This window comes from Zootoca vivipara, chromosome 15 (genome assembly GCF_965207765.1).
Source record: "Zootoca vivipara chromosome 15, rZooViv2.hap1.1, whole genome shotgun sequence".
NCBI classification, from domain to species: Eukaryota; Metazoa; Chordata; class Lepidosauria; order Squamata; family Lacertidae; genus Zootoca; species Zootoca vivipara.
This window is the reverse complement of record NC_142598.1, coordinates 38,150,309-38,170,370: the sequence shown is the minus strand read 5'-3', so window position 1 is coordinate 38,170,370 and position 20,062 is coordinate 38,150,309. Positions and strand designations below refer to the sequence as shown.

General features: G+C 42.3%; 1 protein-coding gene across 3 annotated transcripts in view; it reads left to right on the top strand.

Moving 5' to 3' along the window:
• The window catches only part of TTC39B (tetratricopeptide repeat domain 39B), a 54,875-nt gene extending 40,786 nt beyond the window's left edge, over nt 1-14,089 (top strand). Inside the window, exons 13-20 of one of the 3 annotated variants that reach the window (XR_015947359.1) lie at nt 903-1,064; nt 2,810-2,901; nt 3,720-3,840; nt 4,496-4,607; nt 6,023-6,140; nt 6,707-6,823; nt 9,681-9,843; nt 12,293-12,585. Coding sequence is in view for 2 of the 3 variants with exons in the window: in XM_035140777.3 (XP_034996668.3) it covers nt 903-1,064; nt 2,810-2,901; nt 3,720-3,840; nt 4,496-4,607; nt 6,023-6,140; nt 6,707-6,823; nt 9,681-9,777 (819 nt within the window). In the remaining variant the exon portion in view is untranslated. Of the gene's footprint in view, nt 1-902; nt 1,065-2,809; nt 2,902-3,719; nt 3,841-4,495; nt 4,608-6,022; nt 6,141-6,706; nt 6,824-9,680 lie in introns of all 3 variants that reach the window. The other 2 variants (XM_035140777.3, XM_035140778.3) reach the window with 2 other exon arrangements.
• The last annotated feature ends 5,973 nt before the right edge of the window (nt 14,090-20,062 follow it).

The following is a 20,062-nucleotide window of genomic DNA, read 5'->3' as shown; positions in this document are numbered from 1 at the left end:
GACTGTTAATTCATTCATTTATTTATTTTAAATCAAGAAGCGTTTTCTGCCCAAACTTCTTTGGATCCAAGCCAGAATTCTTCCTGTGGAATACTTCCGCAGAAGTTCAATGTGGCATGTATGGGAAATTCTTCCCTGCCAACCAGTGGACTTGAGTCTGGTTAGGAAACATGAAGTAGACGTATTGGGCAGAAAGTAATCCTGTTCTATAACACATTCACAATTCTGCATTTCTGTAGGTATTCAAGGATGCTAATGGCTTGCAAGAACAATTCACAACGTAAATGTTGAATTAATAACCTGTTCTCTGTTTGCCAATTATTCCACACCTGGAATATTTTTCCAGTAAAGACAGCATAGTCCCCACTATTGCTATTAGTTCAATTAATATAATCTGTGCTTCATAATCTGTGCTGAACTGCCTGTGCTATGAACATCTTGTTTATACTTTGAACCCGATCTATTTAAGTAAACTTATGTATCAAACATGTAAGACCCTTGCTTAGGTTTTTGCCAAGTGAACCAGAGTCTTTCATGTTGCTCTTCGAAACCCTTTGTTGAAGACCCTGTTGGATCATCAAATGGCCCTGTACTCTTCCTGCCTAGTGTGCCCCCCTCCCCACTTCCCATTCACTCCAGTTTTATGAAGGCATGGGCTATTGCAGGTAGGGGGAGCCTTTGGCAATGGGCAGTGATGGCTGCAGTGGATGGGTGTTGTAGCTCACTAACCTCTGGAAGGCCAAAGGTTCCCCACACCTGAGCTATTGACTTGCTGTTCAAAAATAAGTAGCTTGACAACTTCTGTAGCCTTCTGTTATCAAATAAAAACCAGAATAGGAGCGAGGGACTTTGTTCGAGCAGAGTACAGCCTGCAACTTCTGTAATGTACTTTTGAATTCTAGGCTCAGGTCACATTCCAGGAATGCATTGCAGCCCAGCAAGAGTGGAAGCAGATCCATCACCTTTGCTACTGGGAGCTGATGTGGTCCTATTCCTTCCAGCAGAACTGGCTTCAAGCATATCGGTATGCGGATCTGCTTTGCAAAGAAAGCAGGTGGTCAAAGGTAAATGGGTGATCAGATATCGTTACGAAGAGGTGAGAGCCCCTTCATAGTTACAGCTGATGCTTGCTTTCCCAGCATATGCCTTCTCTGTGAGTTCCACCTATTCAATTTGTGTGTTGAAATTCAAATACAGTGGTACCTCGGTTTAAGAACAGCCCTGTTTATGAACGATTTGGTTTAATAACTCCGCAAAACTGGAAGTTTGCAAACTTTACCTTGGTCTAAGAACAGAAATCAGCCCTGAGTGCTCACTGGAAGGACAGATCCTGAAGCTGAGGCTCCAAGACTTTGGCCACCTCATGAAAAGAGAAGACTCCCTGGAAAAGACCCTGATGTTGGGAAAGATGGAGGGCACAAGGAGAAGGGCACGACAGAGGACGAGATGTTTGGAAAGTGTTCCTGAAGCTACTAACATGAGTTTGACCAAGCTTTGGGAGGCAGTGGAAGACAGGAGTGCTTGGCGTGGTCTGGTCCATGGGGTCACAAAGAGTTGGACACGACTAAACAACAACAACAAGAATGGAAGCCGAACGGTGGAAGGGCACCGGTGGCGGGAGGCCTCTTTAGGGAAAGCGCGCCTCTGTTTAAGAACGGGTTTGGTTTAAGAACAGACTTCCCGAATGGATTAAGTTCGTAAACCGAGCTACCACTGTACTGAGATGTTCCAGCTAGCAACTCTTAAACTTCATCTCAGCTACACATTTAACTCTGCACTGACCTGTGCTGAAGTTGGTTGAACTACCAAATGAGTTGCAACAACTGTCTGTTGACAACAGTGAGAGCAGAACAGAAATTGGCGTTGGGGCAACTGTCGGTTGGGTCTGCATAGTTCATTGCACTGCTAGAAAGAGGGGGCCGTTCTCCCAAAATATCCCCTGTTAAATATTCCAAATCAACCCCTTATTCAACAAGCTGGCCTGTTTTTGTAACCTCTTGCCCCACTACTGCTGACTATCTCCATTCTTTCTCAGAAAAACATTTAATTTTTATGCCATGGGGGGGGGGAATGCAAAGGAGATGCTTTGCCTGTATTACAACCCTGTTATAACAAGTTCTAGATAATTGTGTTTGATATCAATACAGCCAATTCAATTTACACTTAATAAATAACTTTTATTTTCTAAATACTTCTCAGAGTGAAGTGTTTTCACGAGAAGAAACTCAAGGCAAAACACAGAATATCAATATCTAATTTCATAGCCGTAACAGTTTGTCAAGAAACAGGCCCACTCTTAACAAGATGTCTGTTAGAGACTACTTTTAAGAAATGTCTTAAGCCCTGAAAGTAATGCAATGGCAAGACATTTTAGTGTCATTAGCTCTACTTGAACACACTTCTCTAGATGATGGCATGCTAAGGGCAGCTTTTAAATAAACTTCCTTTTGATGGCCACCAGAATGCCTGTCCCCATATCGGCATTTTAGGATTCATGGCCTCCTCACAACACCCTGCTGCTGCGGACTTCCTGTCACCACACCGGAGAGGCCTTTGGGGGTAGACGAGGTGTACACCTTCGTAAGGCTCCACAACTATCCTTCTGGAAGTGATATGAATTGGAATTGTATGGGAAGAAAATGTATAAAATAAATTCAAATAGTTTGTAAACCTTGCAGTATTTAAGGTATTAGGTTGTTTTGTTTAAATATCGATTGGTGTACAAATGATTTGAATAGGGTAGACCCATTAACAAATACGTTACAATAAATGATAAGTGTTTTGATTGCTTTGTCTTGTTTTTTTATAGGCAATATATGTGTTCCAGAAAGCTGCCATTTTATGTATGCTTTCAGATGCTGAAGTGAAAACAACAGGAGAAGACATTGTAGCTTTGTTTAGGTATTTCTTTTAAAAAAAATATTCTGGTTTTTTGTTATGTCATTTTCACAAACTAGTCTCACAATGCTGGTGGTGTTGTGGTCTAAACCACTGATCCTCTTGGGCTTGCCGATCGGAAGGTCGGCGGTTCGAATCCCCACGACTGGATGAGCTCCCGTTGCTCTGTCCCAGCTCCTGCCAACCTAGCAGTTCAAAAGCACACCAGTGCAAGTAGATAAATAGGTACCACTGTGGCAGGAAGGTAAAATGGCATTTCCGTGCGCTCTGTCTTCTGTCATGGTGTTCCGTTGCGCCAGAAGCGGTTTAGTTCTGCTGGCCACATGACCTGGAAAGCTGTCTGCGGACAAACACAGGCTCCCTTGGCCTCAAAAGTGAGATGAGCACTGCACCCCATAGTCAAGTTTGACTGGACTTAACCGTCCAGGGGTCCTTTACCTTTACCCAGTGCTTTTTTTCTAAAAAAAAAAAATATTTAGGGGCACTCTCCTTTTGACTCAAGAAAATCACCATTTTATAGTTCAGACTGGGAAAATTGGGAAAAACAAATACAAAAGGACAATGGACAAAATGCGTACCCCCAGAAAAAGCACTGCCTTTACCTAATGTTTGTGTCTCTTGTTTTAAAAAATAAGGGGGGGGGGAGACGCTATGTTCACCATCTTGTAGTCCTTAAAAATGAGATAAACGTGTAGTTCATAAGCCTTAAAAATACCTTTCTCACCTCGCCTGAAATTCCGCATGTGTATTTATTGCTAAGAACTCTACTAGTATATAGAGTTCAATTTTTAAGAAGATTTCTATGGTTCCGGCTCTTTCAGGCAAGTGGAAGGCCTGAAGCAAAGAATTGCAGGAAAATCCATCCCAACGGAGAAGTTTGCTGTGAGAAAGGCTCGGCGCTATGGAGGTTCTCAGCCTGTGAAGCTCATAGTACCTGCTCTGGTATTTACAGCCGACTTACTTCCATCATCTTTTGAGTGGCAGAGTAAATATGTGTTTGTGTGTATGTGTTTCTGTGAATAATGTAGGCTGAGTACATTTCCACTTGACTTTTTCAAAGAAGCATCAGCTGTTTACGTTTTTTACCTTTTCACCTCTTATTAAATGAAAGGCAGCTATAGACCCCTTCTTTGTCAATAAAAGGCACTCTCTGTTGTGTGGAGTGGATTTAGATACAGGCAGCCTTACTGAATCATGTACAGCATAAATGTGCCTTTGCTTGAGGGGTTATGAGCACTTCGCAACAGCTCTGTTCTGGATATAATGTACATCAGTCATGGGCAGGCTTTTGGAATCTAGAACCCTGAGATCCAGCAATAAGGGTGGTGATCAGGGCCAAGATTAGCAAAATATGCTAATCACATATTGAGCCCCCCTGAGCTGGGATGAGCTGCAAACACATGTCAACATTTGAGATACTACAACTCATAAAGGATTCTAGCGGAGGAAAGAAACATCCATTTGTTGTTGCCCTTGTTAATTAGGAGTTGGAAGCACTCCCTTGACCTACTGCACATCAGGGATCGTTCAGACACTCAAGTCAATTGATGGCTTACTATAGATATTTATCGCTATATCTGTTTTTTATTCTTGTCAGGAAATGATGTACGTCTGGAATGGCTTTTCAATTGTTGGCATGAGAGCTGACCTCACCGAGAATTTACTAGTAACAATTGAAAAGGAAGAAACGGTTTTAAAAAATGAAACCAGTGAGTAATGTTTTAAACGAGTGATTTGAAAACTACAATGGGGTGTTTGTAATGAATCCTACTGGGGCCTCTAACTATATCCTGTAAAGGAAGAAGTGACTAATCTCGATGGGCGTCTGTTCTGTGCAACATGGTTTCATCAAAACTGCATTGGTTGCAATGATAAATAGAAAGTTGTCCTTTCCGTATAATCCCAGTCCTCATATAACCCACAGAAATTCACACTCACAAATCCCCATGATACCATATATCATTTGTTTGACAATATGCAATACATGCATGGAGTGAAGCTGAGTTCAGAGCATGAAGAATACCAGTCTTCCAGAAGAAGTTTTGTTAATTCTCTTCATTCCTGCAAAGGATGTAAAATTTCAGTTCTGCTTTGCTGTCACTGTGAAACAGAATTCTGTTTATCTAGGGTAAAACAGGTGCTGGGGTGGAGGGGAGAGAGAGAAATTCTTAATGGTCTGTTAAGTTTGAAGATGTGAAGTACTGTAATCTTATTCGATAGACAGCCTTTATGTACAACAGGTGATTGGTCTCCTGAATTGTTGGTGCATGTTCAGCCTCTTTTTCAGCTTCTTTTACTGTCCTTTGTAGCTGACAAAATTCAGTTGCGGGAAAATTCTCGATATTATTATTATTATTATTATTATTATTATTATTATTATTATTATTATTATATATCCCACACATCTGGCTGGGTTTCCCCAGCCACTCTGGGCAGCTCCCAACAGATATAAAAATACAATAACATTAAAAACTTCTCTAAACAGGGCTGCCTTCAGATGTCTTCTAAAAGTCAGATAGTTGTTTATTTCCTTGACATCTGATGGGAGTGTGTTCCACAGGGCAGGCACCACCACCGAGGAGGCCCTCTGCCTGGTTCTCGCAGGGAGGGAACTGCCAGAAGGCCCTCAGAGCTGGACCTCAGTGTCCAAGCTGAATGATGGGGGTGGAGACGCTCCTTCAAGGACCTAGGTTTTGACTAACTTTTTAACAGCTGCATAGATCACTGTGAGGCAGCGCTATATTGCATAGATAATTTTGGCATACTCATCAACAGATCTGTTTTCATTCCAGATCTGACACGATAATTAGTTACGTATATCTGCAGCTACTGTTTTATCATATTAGCAATTTTTACCAATACTGCCCAGGTTTCAATGAGTTAAAAGGCAGGTGGGAAATGTGCAACGAGATATTTTACATTGCTATGTCAGAATATTGCTGAACAAGCAGTCTATTCATTGAATTGCTTTTGATAAGAAAAATAAGTTGAATGTATTACACATCTGTTAGGTCCACTGTTGCCATTTGAGATCTTTTACAGATGAGTCAGTAATTCCCACCCATCCCGCGTACACATCCATTGTTAAGTTTGCAGTTTTAAAGTTGTGCTGCTTTATTTTCAGATCACAATGAATACTACATGGATGACATCTGTCTGCTACAGCTGCTAAAAGGTCTCTGTTTGAAACATTTAGGAAGACGCTTACAAGCAGAACTCTGCTTCAATCAAGTTATTCAAAGGTAAAAACAGGAAGTGGGATTTTTGGAAACAGGGATAACCTGCGACACCAGAAAGCATCCAAGAACATTTGCTGCTTGTTTGTTTGGTTGATTTGCACCTAAATTTAGGGTAATTGGATTTTGTGTCAGAATGTTATTTTAGTTTCTGAAATAGACAAAACTGATCTTCCCCAGCTGGTATGTGGTTCAATGGTTGCAAATCCTTCTTCACTGTTTGAAGGTATAACACAAGCGAAGACGTTGAATAAAGGGAAAAGAAGACCCTCTTTCTCAAATTCCATTGACTCCTCTGTGCTTTCCTGAACAATGTTCATCTTTGATTCCTAGCAGGGTAAAGTGGGGGCTTAGGGTTCCTAACATTTCCCCCGCCAAGGCTTCCATGCATTTTACAGCTGTCAGACAAGCAGGAATTAAACAGTTGGATTTTTTCCTAGCATGAAGAGAAATATATACAGTATATATGCTATACCCTAAAGCAAGGGAGCAGGGGGGCTCGTGGCTTGCCTGGGTTCTGTACTGTGTTTGGTTCCCCTGAATAATGACATGATGTCCTATTGATTTCTTAGTGAGAAGCAGCTGAAGTATGATAATTACCTGATACCATACACGATGTACGAATTGGGTCTTCTGTACAAACAACAGGATGAAAGAGAAAAAGCAATAAGATTCATAGAAGCTGCAAAGTAAGTGCTGATAATCTTTATACAATTTATTAGCTCAAAACAGACGAGCTTATTTGCTTTAGCTCACTTATAGTTAGTATATCACACAATCATAGAATTGTAGAGTTGGAAGGGGCCTCAAGGGTCTTCTAGCCTAACCCCGTGCCATGCAGGAATCTCATGTCAGAAGGCCATCCCAGCTTAAGAGCCTTTCAGAAGGAGAGCCCACCACCTTCTGAGGGTGTCCTTTCCGCTGTCGGAACCACTCATACTGTCAGACAGTCCTTCCTGATGTTTAGTGAGAATCTCCTTTCTGATGATCCCTTTGTGGCCTCTTCCACCTTCTGAGAAATTGTCAGCGAGGCTCTTGAGCAATTTGTTGGACCTTCCAATTCTTGGCAGATTTTGAGTTCCAACAGATCCTGATGGGTAACTGAAGTCTCCCATGACCACTATATCTGTCCTTTTTGAATAGTTGGTAATCTGCTGTCGGAAGGCATCATCCAAGTCTTCAGTCTGGCTTGGAGGTCTATAGCAGACACAGTAAAGTCATTGCTGTTTCCAACTCGTACAGTTTTTTTCCATATACCCACAACCTGCCATTAAACTCAGACCTGTGCAGGAGTTTATACCCCAAATGCTTGTCCTAATTTCCACAACCCATCTGAAGGTGGGAACCTGTTGAAACTACCCATGGAAGGATCTGTTGGGGGAATGCCCTGGTGCTGCCTGCAAGCCTCCCAGAACTCCGAGCATCCACCAGCGTGTGCAGCACTGGAAAAGGCATCTCCCTTCTCCAGGGTGCTCAGTGACACAAACCAGCTTGATTTATGCACACTAATCTTCTACATAATACAGCAAGAAGCATGAAACATTATAGATCTAATCTACTACAGTGGTACCTCTACTTACGAATGTTTCTACTTACGAATGGAGCTCCGGCCGCCATCTTGGATGCGGTTTAGATAGGATTTTTTTTCTACTTACGAATTTTTAGATAGGGTTGCTTCTACTTACGAATTTTTTCTCCCAATGCATTCCTATGGGATTTGACTTGCAATTTTTTTCGACTTACGAATGTGCGTTCGGAACGCATTAAATTTGTAAGTAGAGGTACCACTGTATTTAGTTACACACTATATATAGACTACAGCATAATGGCGACAGTTCTCTCCAGCTCCGAGAGACAGGAATCTAGTAAAAGTGAAAGTATATTACATACCGTGTTTCTCCGAGAATAAGACACCGTCTTATATTTATTTTTCCTCAAAAAAACCCAACAAAAACAAACAAACCACTATGGCTTGTTTTAAGGGGGTGTCTTATTTTTTTCCTCCTCCTCCTCCCATAGCCGGCATTGCTGCTGCGCCTATCACTATGTCTTATTTTCAGGGTATGGCTTATATTCCTTGAATGCTTAAAAATCCTGCTATGGCTTATTTTATGACTGCGTCTTAAAATAGGGGAAACAGGGTAGTACTGTACATACAGACAGAACTGTATCCAGTTCTCACACTTCTTCTCAGAAAGGCATGTGATTTACACCAATCACAAAATGCAGCATCGGAGGAGTGAAATACTAACAGGATCTTCCATAATGTTGGCACACTAATAAGGAGATCTTAACCCTGGTGACTGCCAGGCATGTTTCCAGTGGCAGTTGGTCAGACTCCAAGGCCACATACTTATTCCATCATTTCCTCTCTCCATTTTTCTTCCTTTATTTCTGTATTGTCAGGGCGGTTGCTGGCTACCCTCGATCAGCGACACTCCAAACCATCTTGTCTTTACTGCTTTTATTGTGAAAGCTATTTACAATACAAGAGCTTCATAAAAACATGTCTACTCAGTGCTATCAGATTCTCCCAATGGCGCTTTTCGGCTCCCCCCCCCCCGGCAGAGTAGTTTGGGGACCCCAAATCTCCTCCCCCTGCGTTTGCGAGCCGTTGATCGCCTCAGTTCTGGGGTGAATTTGAAAGGACGCTCTTCTGCTGTTTCCCCGCTGGAACTTTTTGCTGGCCCCTCCTTCCTTGCTGATATCACAGGCTGCAGGCAGGGCTCTTGTAAGCTGTCTAAGCCCCGGCCCTCTCCTCTCACTTCCTCCTTCCTGTCTCCTGTCCTTCCGCTGCTGTCCGAGCCAAGAGCTGGATTTGATGGGGGTGGCTGTTCCCTGTAAGCCCACCCCCTTACATGTATGTTCAATGCACAGGGTGCACAGGGCAATTCTATACCTCCCTGCTGCTCTCAGATACCAATCCTGCTACAACAGACAACGTTGCTAGATTCTGCGCAGCAGCGCTCAAAATTCAGATGACCTGTGCCATGACCCCATAAACCAGAGCATGCCTTGGAAACTCTCACGTTCTTCTCAAATGTCCATGGAGTTTTCTTGGCAAAATACTGGAGTGGATTGCCAGTTCCTTCTCCAGGTAGATCACATTTAGTCTAAACTCTCGGCTATGGCCTGTCCGTCTTGGGTGGCCTGCACGGCATAGCTCATAGCTTCTTGGAGTTATTCAAGCCCCTTTGCCACGACAAGGCAGTGATCCATGCAGGGGAAAAGAAGATTTAGTGCTCTGTAAATTAATAGTTGAAGTCTTTTATATATCAACCCTTTATGCTCTTCCACACCCGCCCTATGCTCCTATCCCTTCTTTTAACTTCTTTTCAATTCTTTTATATTCACCTTCTGTTTTAATACCTTTTGCTTTCCAAAACGCTTTAGATTTTAAATGACTCTATCCCACCCTTTTATGCTGGTATTTGACTGTAATATAGATTTGAATTGAATTTCTGTATGTTTTTTTAAAAAAAAGCCCAGCAAAAAACAACAGGGAATGAAAGGTTAGTTGCCTAAGTAACGTTTTGTCTCTTACAGAAACAATTACAAGGAATATTCTATGGAATCTAGGTTACACTTCCGAATCCACGCAGCTCTAAATAGTATGAAAGTGACTCCTGCTCCGACGCCTTGATGTCATTGAGGGCAATGCATAACACAAGTGTCTACAAGTTACTGCTTGGAAGCCTACGGAAATCATGTAAATGATGTAACAAAAGAGACGTAGTTTATATTTTCTATCATTTGTGATATTTGAATGTTCGTCACCCCTTTTGAGCCGCTTATTTTTTCTATGGTGCACTTCCATATCTCTGCTTCACATTTTAGAGGGGGAAATCTTATATTTTGTTTATAAATGGATTAATTTAAAGCTTGACATGAAAGGAGAGTATTTTATAAAAATAAAAATAACATTGCTGGTGCAATAAAAGAGGAATTCAAACACTTTATTTTTTTATGCAAAGACTAATATTGTTTATGTGCGGAACTATGCGATGGTTCTGTGCGTAGTTTCAGCAATCCATGAAGGCTTGAATGTCTGCAATACCTTTATTATGAATTAGGACTGGGAAAGTTGGCTGCCGGTAGCCATAGCTGTATATTTGAATTTAAAGCTTAGATTTACGTACCAAAGACATGACTCTTCATATTGTAGCCAAAAGGTGAAGGACTTGCGAGTTATTTTATGAATGTTGGCTTGAATTCTGTGCAATATACTGACAATATTCAGCTAAACAAAATTAGGGAAAGAGATGGGGTTTTCGCGGGGGGTCCTCTCCACAGCTGTGGTTTTTTTTTTTTTCAATACACAAAGTCAGTTGTGTAGAGTTAAAGGGCGGGGGGCTTGGATAATGGTAGCAATTCAGTCATTTCCCCCATATCTAAATCTATTTAATTAAGGGATGTCACTGGGAGTGAACTGTACACTGAAGACATTTGAGGGCCCCTCAGTTCTCACCACCAAATGTCATTTGATTCTGAGATTCCTGTAATTTTTTTTTTTAGGGAAATTGCAATTTCATTGTGAACGATTCACAAGGAAATTGACGCTCATAAATATAGCCAGCATTGCTGTACCTTTTAAAATACAGTTCAATAGTAAGGCAATTAAACTTTCTTATTTTCCAGTCCATTCCCTTATTAATACAACCATTTTATGTGTATTATGCTATGGAACCTGGAGACAGACAGACTGTGCACATTCTCTCAGAAATGTCTCTCTGTCATTTTTTTATTTTATTTTGGTCTTTTTCTCAGTATAATTCAGTATGCCAGAATGCAAGTCCTACTTCTGCTAGTGTAAAGGACCAAAGTTGTCTGTCGTGAACATACACTGTTATGGTCAGCACCTGATTATATCACACTCACTCAGTGAACCTAAGTCAACCAAGGCTAAATCCACAGATTTCAATGGGTCTCCTCTGAGTAGGTTGTAATCAGATGCCTCCCATAGTTTAAGGTAACTTTTTTTTCTTTAGCACTCTGTGTTTCAGTTATTAATTTATAAGCTGCTAAATTAATTGCACAGTTGGACTATTAATTTATGAGCTAAATTAATGGGGGAATTGGACTATAAGAGATTTTTATTTTTAAAAGACGATATGTGATCACATTTGTGCTGATTGATACTGGGCCCCCCTAGTCCACATTCATAAGCGACAGCTGCAGGAATAAAAGGACAATTCAATCTAGGTTTCTCAGCACAGCTTCCTAAGCTTTTAACAAATAGGTTTTCTGTTGAAAGCCAACAGCCTCTCTCCTTTTTTTGCCATATTTTGCAATACCTTTTGCCACCTGCTCCTTTTCAACTTTTAATGCCCTCCGTTTGGTGGCATTCCTATTTCTCGTTGGGCATTTTAAGATAACTGTAATAGAATTTCAAGGTAGCAGGTCTGCCTAGTAACATTCAGGATGAATTCAAATTGGAAGAGAGGTCATGCCACGTCAGAGGGATCACTTTGCAAACCACCATTTCAGATTTGCCAATAAAAGCACATACAAATTCTGGCGCTTATGGCTTTTTTTGGTTTCAGTCCATGAGGCAGGCTGCATGTTCATCACATTGTTTTCGGTTCCAATATGAGGCTCGCAGACAAGCAGTTGCAATCTAAAAATACATTTTATTATGTTTGCTAACTAGTGGCTGTTTTAATCTTACTGTTTCTGAATGACTCATGCCATAAGCATTCTTAAAATATCATTGCAAATTAGAACTCTTTTATGTGTCCAGGGTTTTATATACAAAATCTCATTAATATCACTGGGTTATTTAATCCATCCTATTAGACAAGAACATGGTAAACATGTGGAGTCACTTTTAGTTTTAAATAAATGTGCTGTTAAATATAGGGATGCAGTTATTCAAGATGCTTAAATCAATCCTACTTATCATTTTGCATTAAATTATTATGACAATTATATGCTTATTAATATTTAGAAGTTTGATTCTTTTAGTGACTTGTTGCTTAAATATATATATATTATATAAACACACACTGCATTGTGCTTCTAACTGGCAACTGTTTTTACCTTTTAATGGAAATATTAATGAAATTATTAATAGTTTATTGAAAGTTTATTGAAGGGTTACATTGGTGTAAATTATAATGGTTATGTTTTACAGCTCTCTTGTACTTTTTTTTATCAAGGCCAGAAAATAATACGGTAAATAAATTTAGAAGGTTTTGCCAATTGCAACATAACGATCTACAAGGAACGAATTCACGCTCTGTATCCATTTTCAATTCTGGATTTGATGGTGAATGTAGTGTTTTGTTTTGTTTTTGCTTCTGTACTTCTTAGCTCAAAATACCATACTTTTTTGTCTCGGTTTTATTCTACAAGCTGTCTAAGCATTTTCACTTTACCTGTAGTTTAAAAAAAAAAAACAACCCTGGAGAGATGTGCAGTCCAATCATACACATATTTGCTTGGACAACAAGTCTGACTTGGTCAAATGGAGCTTACATTCAAATAACTTTGCAGAGAGTTGCAGCTCTAGCATGCATGAATTTTGTAGTGCAACTGAGCAGAATTTAGGCAGAAATCATAGTCCTATATCAGTGTGAATTTTGCTATAGAGTTCTGTTACTCTGCCCTCCTATGAAAGGACAGGCAACTGACAAGAGCAGGCATAGGCAAACGGCCCTCCAGCTGTTTTGGGACTACACATCCTATCGTCCCTAGCTAACAGGACCAGTGGTCAGGGATGATAGGAGTTGTAGTCCCAAAACAGCTGGAGGGCTGAGTTTGGGGATGCCCCGATGCGCTTGGGTGAGAGAAAGGTATCCTTCAGTCTGACGGTAGCCGTGTAGAGCCTTGAAGCAGCATTTCAGAACAGGTACGGCTGGGATACGGCCAAGGAAGCGCTGGATCCAAGGCTGGCCCAGGGAGCTGCAAGTTGTAGCAAAGGGGCCCAGTGTGAGCCTACCGGCTAGTTACCTAGTGTAACAACTGGCTTTCCCTGGGAGGAAGGACTGCAGATGGCGGCAGTGGGTCTTCATTGAGCCCCTTTGCTTCCTGGCCAGGGTTAGAATAGCGCCCAAAAGAGAACAGAAGCACGAATGCAATGAGATTTGAATTCCTTTGGTGGGAAAAAAAAGCTCGCAACCGCCCGCACCCTGTGTCTCTTCTTCCCACCCGGCTGCGCTCCCAGTGCGTCCTTACGATGACATTGGAAAATCTGTTAGACACAACACAGATTTGATGTCAAAGTGCGCTGCTCCTCACATGTGCTGAACACATGGCCCACGGGCGTTGCTAATGAGGGCGGGACCGAGAGGGGCGGCTCCGCTGTCCCAACACATGAAGAAGAGCGTTTGTGTGAATCTTTCCGTTGTTTGCCAGCGAGCTTATTACCAAGTTGATGCTAAACGTGCTTAATGTCCACGGGTAGAAACATTAGCCCTGGCCCATAAAACCTATCTTACTGCGCCCGGCTATTCTTCTGAGCTTTAGAACAGAAATAGCCACGGCAAATCATTGTTTAACCATAATAATAATAATAATAATAATAATAATAATAATAATAATATCAATTGAGTTTCAGAATCATTGTGGTATGTGCTGGGGGCAGTTTTAAAACAAGCCTGCCTCCGAATATATACAGCCCTCCCAGCTGTCCTGGTTTTGGGTACTGATGCTTTCAGCCTCTCCTAAACGTTTAGGTCTTGTTATCTTTGATAGCAGCTATTTTTGTATGTCATCTCTCTTCCCACTTAATTCAGCTTCAATCCTAAAGCATTTGTATACGTTTGTATAAGAATACCATGTAGGGTTTTTTTTTCCTTTTACATGATCATTTATGCCTTAGGAATAGCAGGTCCTAACATGTTTATATTATTGGACCGAAGCAGCCTGAACTATATTGTATGAGATCTTTGTGTATTATTTAATGGCATTCATTACAATTCATGAAAAATAAAGGCGAATATGTTTTTTTCTCATTGTGCCTTTGCTTTTCTCCATATGCAAAGCTTATTCGCTGTTCTGCAGCTCAGTGTGATTTGTGTGGTCTCTTGAGCTTGAAACAAAATTAAAGAATTCATTCCAATAAATAGCACCTTAGAGACCAACAAAGTTTGTTATTGGTATGAGCTTTGTTATTGGTATGACTTTTTCTAAATATAATTTGTATGAGTTCTCCAGCGGAAACCATTCTAAGATCTCAGAACTTCCTTCACTCATCCAATACTCACAACCAGTTTCTGCAACTACAAAAGCATGGTTCCCACCACCCCGCAAAAAACTAGGGATCATAGGAGTTGTAGGCCAAAAACATCTGGAGGGGCGAGTTTGAGGAAGCCTGCTTTAAAGGTCAGCACCAACACTTTGAATGGTGCTCCGAAACGTACTAGGAGCCCATGTAGGAACATTCCGCGATCAAATCAGAAGGTGGGATGGCTATTGCAATTCTGGGACTGTACCTGGAAAATTGGGACACTTGGAGGATATGAAGATCAAATCCAGATTTCTGTGGTCCTATAGTGCACTGGGTGGACAGAATTTCAGGCTAGTGGAATCTACTTCAATTTATTTTTTCCTTACCCTAATGTTCACTCATGACAGCCAGGTCCAAAGCAGGGTAATGAAAAATGAGAATGAAGAACAGGGCCTCCCTCTGAACCGAGGACAAAAATCCACAAATGTATTTCCTCCACAAAGTTTCCTCCCCACAGTCTTATTTCGGGTGTGCATGGGATTGTTGGCAAGGGAGAGCCTTTTAGCTATTTGACAACTGGGACTTCTATTTCACTGTATCTGAAGAAGTGTGCATGCACACGAAAGCTCATACCAAAATAAAACTTAGTTGGTCTTTAAGGTGCTACTGAAGGAATTTTTTTATTTTATTATGACAACTGGACTGTAAATGGCAGAGATCTACCCTTAAGTCCCGATCTTCCTTTTGCCTGCCACACTTCTTCCTCTCTTGTCCAGGGCTGAATCATTCTAAACACATGCAGGGTGTTCTGAAACTGGGCGGAGTTAAAATCTGAAGTTGTTTACGTGATGTGTTTAGAAAGAAGATGGTAAGTGCAGATTTGGGCATAGACAACGGGAGGCATTATTTTGGGATTCTCTCCCAGGAATTTAGAGAGATGATGGGCACCCTGGAATAAAAACGGAGGAAAAAAAGTATTATCCTGATAGATCGGGAAATATCTTGATGTGTTTGAATTAAAGAGCTATTGGGGAAGGTGTCATCACCCCATCACTGGGGCAAAAGTGGTGCTGTTCAAAATTCCGCCCCCCTTGTTGGGGGAGTGGAGTGCCGTTCAGGCCTGGAGGGTTGGGAAGTCAAAAAGAGAAATATAAGTGAATGATACATTGTGAAGTAAATTTGTTAAAACCTTTGAAAATTCAATAAAAACCAACATTTAAAAATATGAAACAACAACAATTTATTATTTATACCCCACCCATGTGGCTGGGTTTCCCCAGCCACTCTGGGCAGCTTCCAACAGAAATATTAAAATACACTAATTTCTTGAAGATTAAAAGCTTCCCTAAACAGGGCTGCCTTCAGATGTCCTCTAAAACTCTGGTAGTTATTTTTCTTTTTGACATCTGGTGGGAGGGCATTCCACAGGGTGGGTGCCACTATCGAGAAGGCCCTCTGCCTGGTTCCCTGTAACTTGGCTTCTCGTAGCGAGGGAACCACCAGAAGGCCCTCGGCGCTGGACCTCAGTGTCCGGGCAGAACGATGGGGGTGGAGACGCTCCTTCAGGTATACTGGACCGAGGCCGTTTAGGGCTTTAAAGGTCAGCACCAACACTTTGAATTGTGCTTGGAAACTGGGAGCCAATGCAGGTCTTTCAAGACCGGTGTTATGTGGTCTTGGCAGCTGCTCCCAGTCACCAGTCTAGCTGCCGCATTCTGGATTAATTGTAGTTTCCGGGTCACCTTCAAAGGTAGCCCCACATAGAGAGCATTGCAGTAGTCCAAGTGAGAGATAACTAGAGCATGCACCACTCTGGCGAGACAGTCCGCGGGCAAGTAGGGTCTCAGCCTGCGTACCAGATGGAGCTGATAAACAGCTGCCCTGGATACAGAATTAACCTGCACCTCCATGGACAGAATTAACCTGTGCCTCCATGGACAGATATTTGATCCAGGTGGCACTGTGGGTTAAACCACAGAGTCTAGGGCTTGCTGATCAGAAGGTTGGCGGTTCAAATCCCTGCAATGGGATGAGCTCCCGTTGCTCGGTCCCAGCTCCTGGCCACCTAGCAGTTGGAAAGCACATCAAAGCGCAAGTAGATAAATGGGGACCGCTCTGGCGGGAAGGTAAACGGCGTTTCCGTGTGCTGCTCTGGTTCGCCAGTAGCAGCTTTGTCATGCTGGCCACAGAACCCGGAAGCTGTCTGCGGACAAACGCCGGCTCCCTTGGCCTATAGAGCGAGATGAGCGCCGCAACCCCAGAGTCGGACACGACTGGACCTGATGGTCAGGGGCCCCTTTACCTTTACCATGGACAGCTGTGAGTCCAAAATGTAAGTCCAATGTAAGCTGTGAGTCCAAAATAGTAAAATAAAATAAATATTAATAACTAATAACTTCTTCACCCTCTATGAGAAAAAAAAGATATGATAATGGACATTTGGCTGGCGTAATATGATTTCTGCATGCATCGATCTTAAAATCCTGGTAATTTTGGTAAAGGGTCACCAGGTGGTGCTAACGAGCCTTTCACAAACAACACGAAAGGTTTGGAATGGGACTGTGCATGAATTTTTAGAAACGATGTCCTTAGGATGGCGGCAGCTTTCAAATTATGCCTAGCTATCTTAATTACGATTTCTCCCTTGAAATATATGTGATTTACTGTTGTGTAAAAGCAGCCACCAGAATGCAGTCAAGAGGGGCTAGGGGTAGGTTAGGCCAATGCTCTCTACCCTCTAACATTCCTCCGATGAAAACAGGGACGTCCTAAGGAAAAGTGGGATATTCCAGGATCAAATCTGGAACTGGGACGGCTTCTGTAAATCTGGGACTGTTCCTGGAAAATAGGGACACTTGGAGGGTCTGTTCCCCCCCCCCAGTACTTCTGCCTTGTTGGGGTAAATAAAGAATTTATTGGTTCTGGAGCCTCCTCATGTTGTTTCCTCTCCCTTCATCCCTCAATGGGCTCAAGCCCATGTGGCTAGGTGTCCGTGGCTATAACCAGGACCAGAATAATTTTATTTGGGTCAGCGATGTGACTCGGCAGTTACAATATAAAGTCACATTTTGTACGGCACCACAGTTCTGAAACCCGCAGTGCCATCGGCCAGCAAACACTTTGGGGTACGTCAACAGCCGTGTCACAGAACGTGACATTTTCCAGCGCTGCCTTCAACAAATCCTCCTTTCCCCCTGTTTGCGCAGCAATTACGATTGAGGTGTCATAGCAGGACAAATAGGTATATGTACATTTAGCAGCGTATGAAATTACTTGCTGGAAAAGGAATGCTGTATTTTCAACGCACTAGGAAAGATACACTTGTGAGATGTTTCTCAACCAGTATAAACATCTCAGATGTTCTGTCCATGACATCATCTCATGGCCCACTCATTCGGCTCTACAAAGAAATGACTGTAAGCAGCAGTTCTCTTGCCTCCCATTCCCACTCAACAGAATTTCAAACCTTTCCGTATCACTGGATGAATTACTGTGATGAGTGGGACCCACCATCTCCCCCCACCCAAGTGGGTACAAATGCCTAAAATTGAGTAGCCAGTTTGTTACTATTCAGGGAGAACACAAGGACATGCTGGGGGGGAGAGCAGCAAATTTGCAGGAAGGCTCCAAAAAACATTTTGGAACAAATTATGCATCACATCCCTTCTGGTAAATGATTATGGGTATATAAAGTCTGGGTGAAATACACACAAACTCCTTTCAGCTCAGCCTGCAAATTGAAGTATATTGAGTTTGTAAATCACATACAGACATTTAAACCTTCTGTTCCCTTTGGTAGATGATAGGGTTATCAAACACATAGCTACAACAAATTTAACACAACACAATGTGAAAATAGCAGCAGCAGCAACAACAACAGTCCAACAATGTTGTCACATTTCATCTCAGCTTTGTCCCTCTCTGTCACACCTTTTGGTATTCTCACCTCCCAAAGGAGGGCACTCAACTTTCTCTGTTTTCTTAACAAATTTAGAAGGTGTCTAACTGTACCTATAAATGCACACAGATTTATTTATGAAAGGGGGGGTGTAGCACCAGAGGCACATTTGAAGGTGATTTGCAAATTACAGCTGATCCAGAATGGGGCAGCTACACTGGTGACTGGGAGCAGCTGCCGGGACCATATAACACCGGTCCTGAAATACCTGCATTGTATCCCAATATGTTTCTGAACTGACCTTCAAAGCCCTAAATGGCCTTGGCCCAGTATACCTGAAGGAGCGTCTCCACCTCCATCATCCAGCTTAGACACTGAGGTCCAGCTCTGAGGGCCTTCTGGCAGTTCCTGCACTGTGAGAAGTGAAGTCACAGGGAACCAGGCACAGGGCCTTCTCGGTGGTGGCGCCCGCCCTGTGGAATGCCCTCCCATCAGATGTCAAGGAAAGAAACAACTATCTGACTTTTAGAAGACATCTGAAGGCAGCCCTGTTTAGGGAAGTTTTTAACGTTTGGTGTTTTATTGTATTTTCTGTATATGTTGGGAGCCACCCAGAGTGGCTGGGGCATGATGATGATGATGAAGAAGCAGCAGCAGCAGCTCAGTATTATCTACTCTGGTGTTCTTCAACCTTGGGTCCCCAGATGTTGGGTCCCATCACCCTTAACTAATGGTTAAACAAGCTGTGGACGATGGGAGTTGTAGTCCACCCTCATCTGGTGTCTGGAATTCTATCCCTCCCCCAGTGGCAGCAAGAAGCAGAGAAAAACAAGGTAGAGTCCTTTCTGGTGAGTTCATTCATAATAACGAGAGACAAAGGAATGCAGTCTGCCGACCGATAACGGCGTTGCTCCGACTGAGCTCCTCCTCCCTCCCTCCCTCCCTCCCTAGCAACAGCATTTACCCTTACGGTGTCCGTTAGCAAATCAGTCCAGCGAGCCTACAATTTGTGATTGGTATAATTCACATGACTGTCTGAGCTCGTCAGGTGTTTTATATGGTGGCAGATGGTAGTCAGCCGAAGGTTTGATGGAGATGCCAATTCAAAATGGGAGAGAAACTGGTCCAGCAATGCTGTGTTAAACTTGGGTATGTGCATGCGAATTTGCATGCGCAAAAGTGAATAAAAATGTTAGGCTTATGCAGGTTTATACCATATTTTGTGCCAGTCTTGCATGGTGCTGGTCTTCTCGGGTGGAAAACATCTCACGTAGGTCCCGCAGAGTCAAACCGACTGCTTGTGTTTGATATGTATTTCCCATCCATCTATGTCTGAGAGGTAAAAGGGCAGAATTTGAAACTTAATGCTGTTCTGACCCATGGACCTCATTTATGCATTGTCAGTCAATGCCATGGAACGTCACATCTCACCAAAAGATGAAATACTAGAGCCATGATGTATTTCAGAATCAACACTCTGGGAAGTTTCATTGCTAGTCATATCCTCTAACAAAGACCCCACTTTCAACTGGGATGAAGGCAAACATTTTTAAAAGGCCTTGTAGACTTTTATAGGTACCTCGCCTTTCCAAAACAGAAAAGGCTAAGGGCATTTTCACCTCTGAGGCTCAGAACTCTCTTGAGCTATTTATGTTAACATGTGTTCACGGATAATGCAGAGGAGGAGGAGCGTAGGAAATGCCGACAAGCATTTTGTACCACATTGATTTTAAACTTGAGAACGCCCTTAGGCTGCATTCCCATACTACATAATGATGAAGATGAAGATGGTGCCATAAACATGGGAGAATGATCACTGTTGCCTGGAGGCTCCTTCTCCCCCATCATGAAGGAGTACAG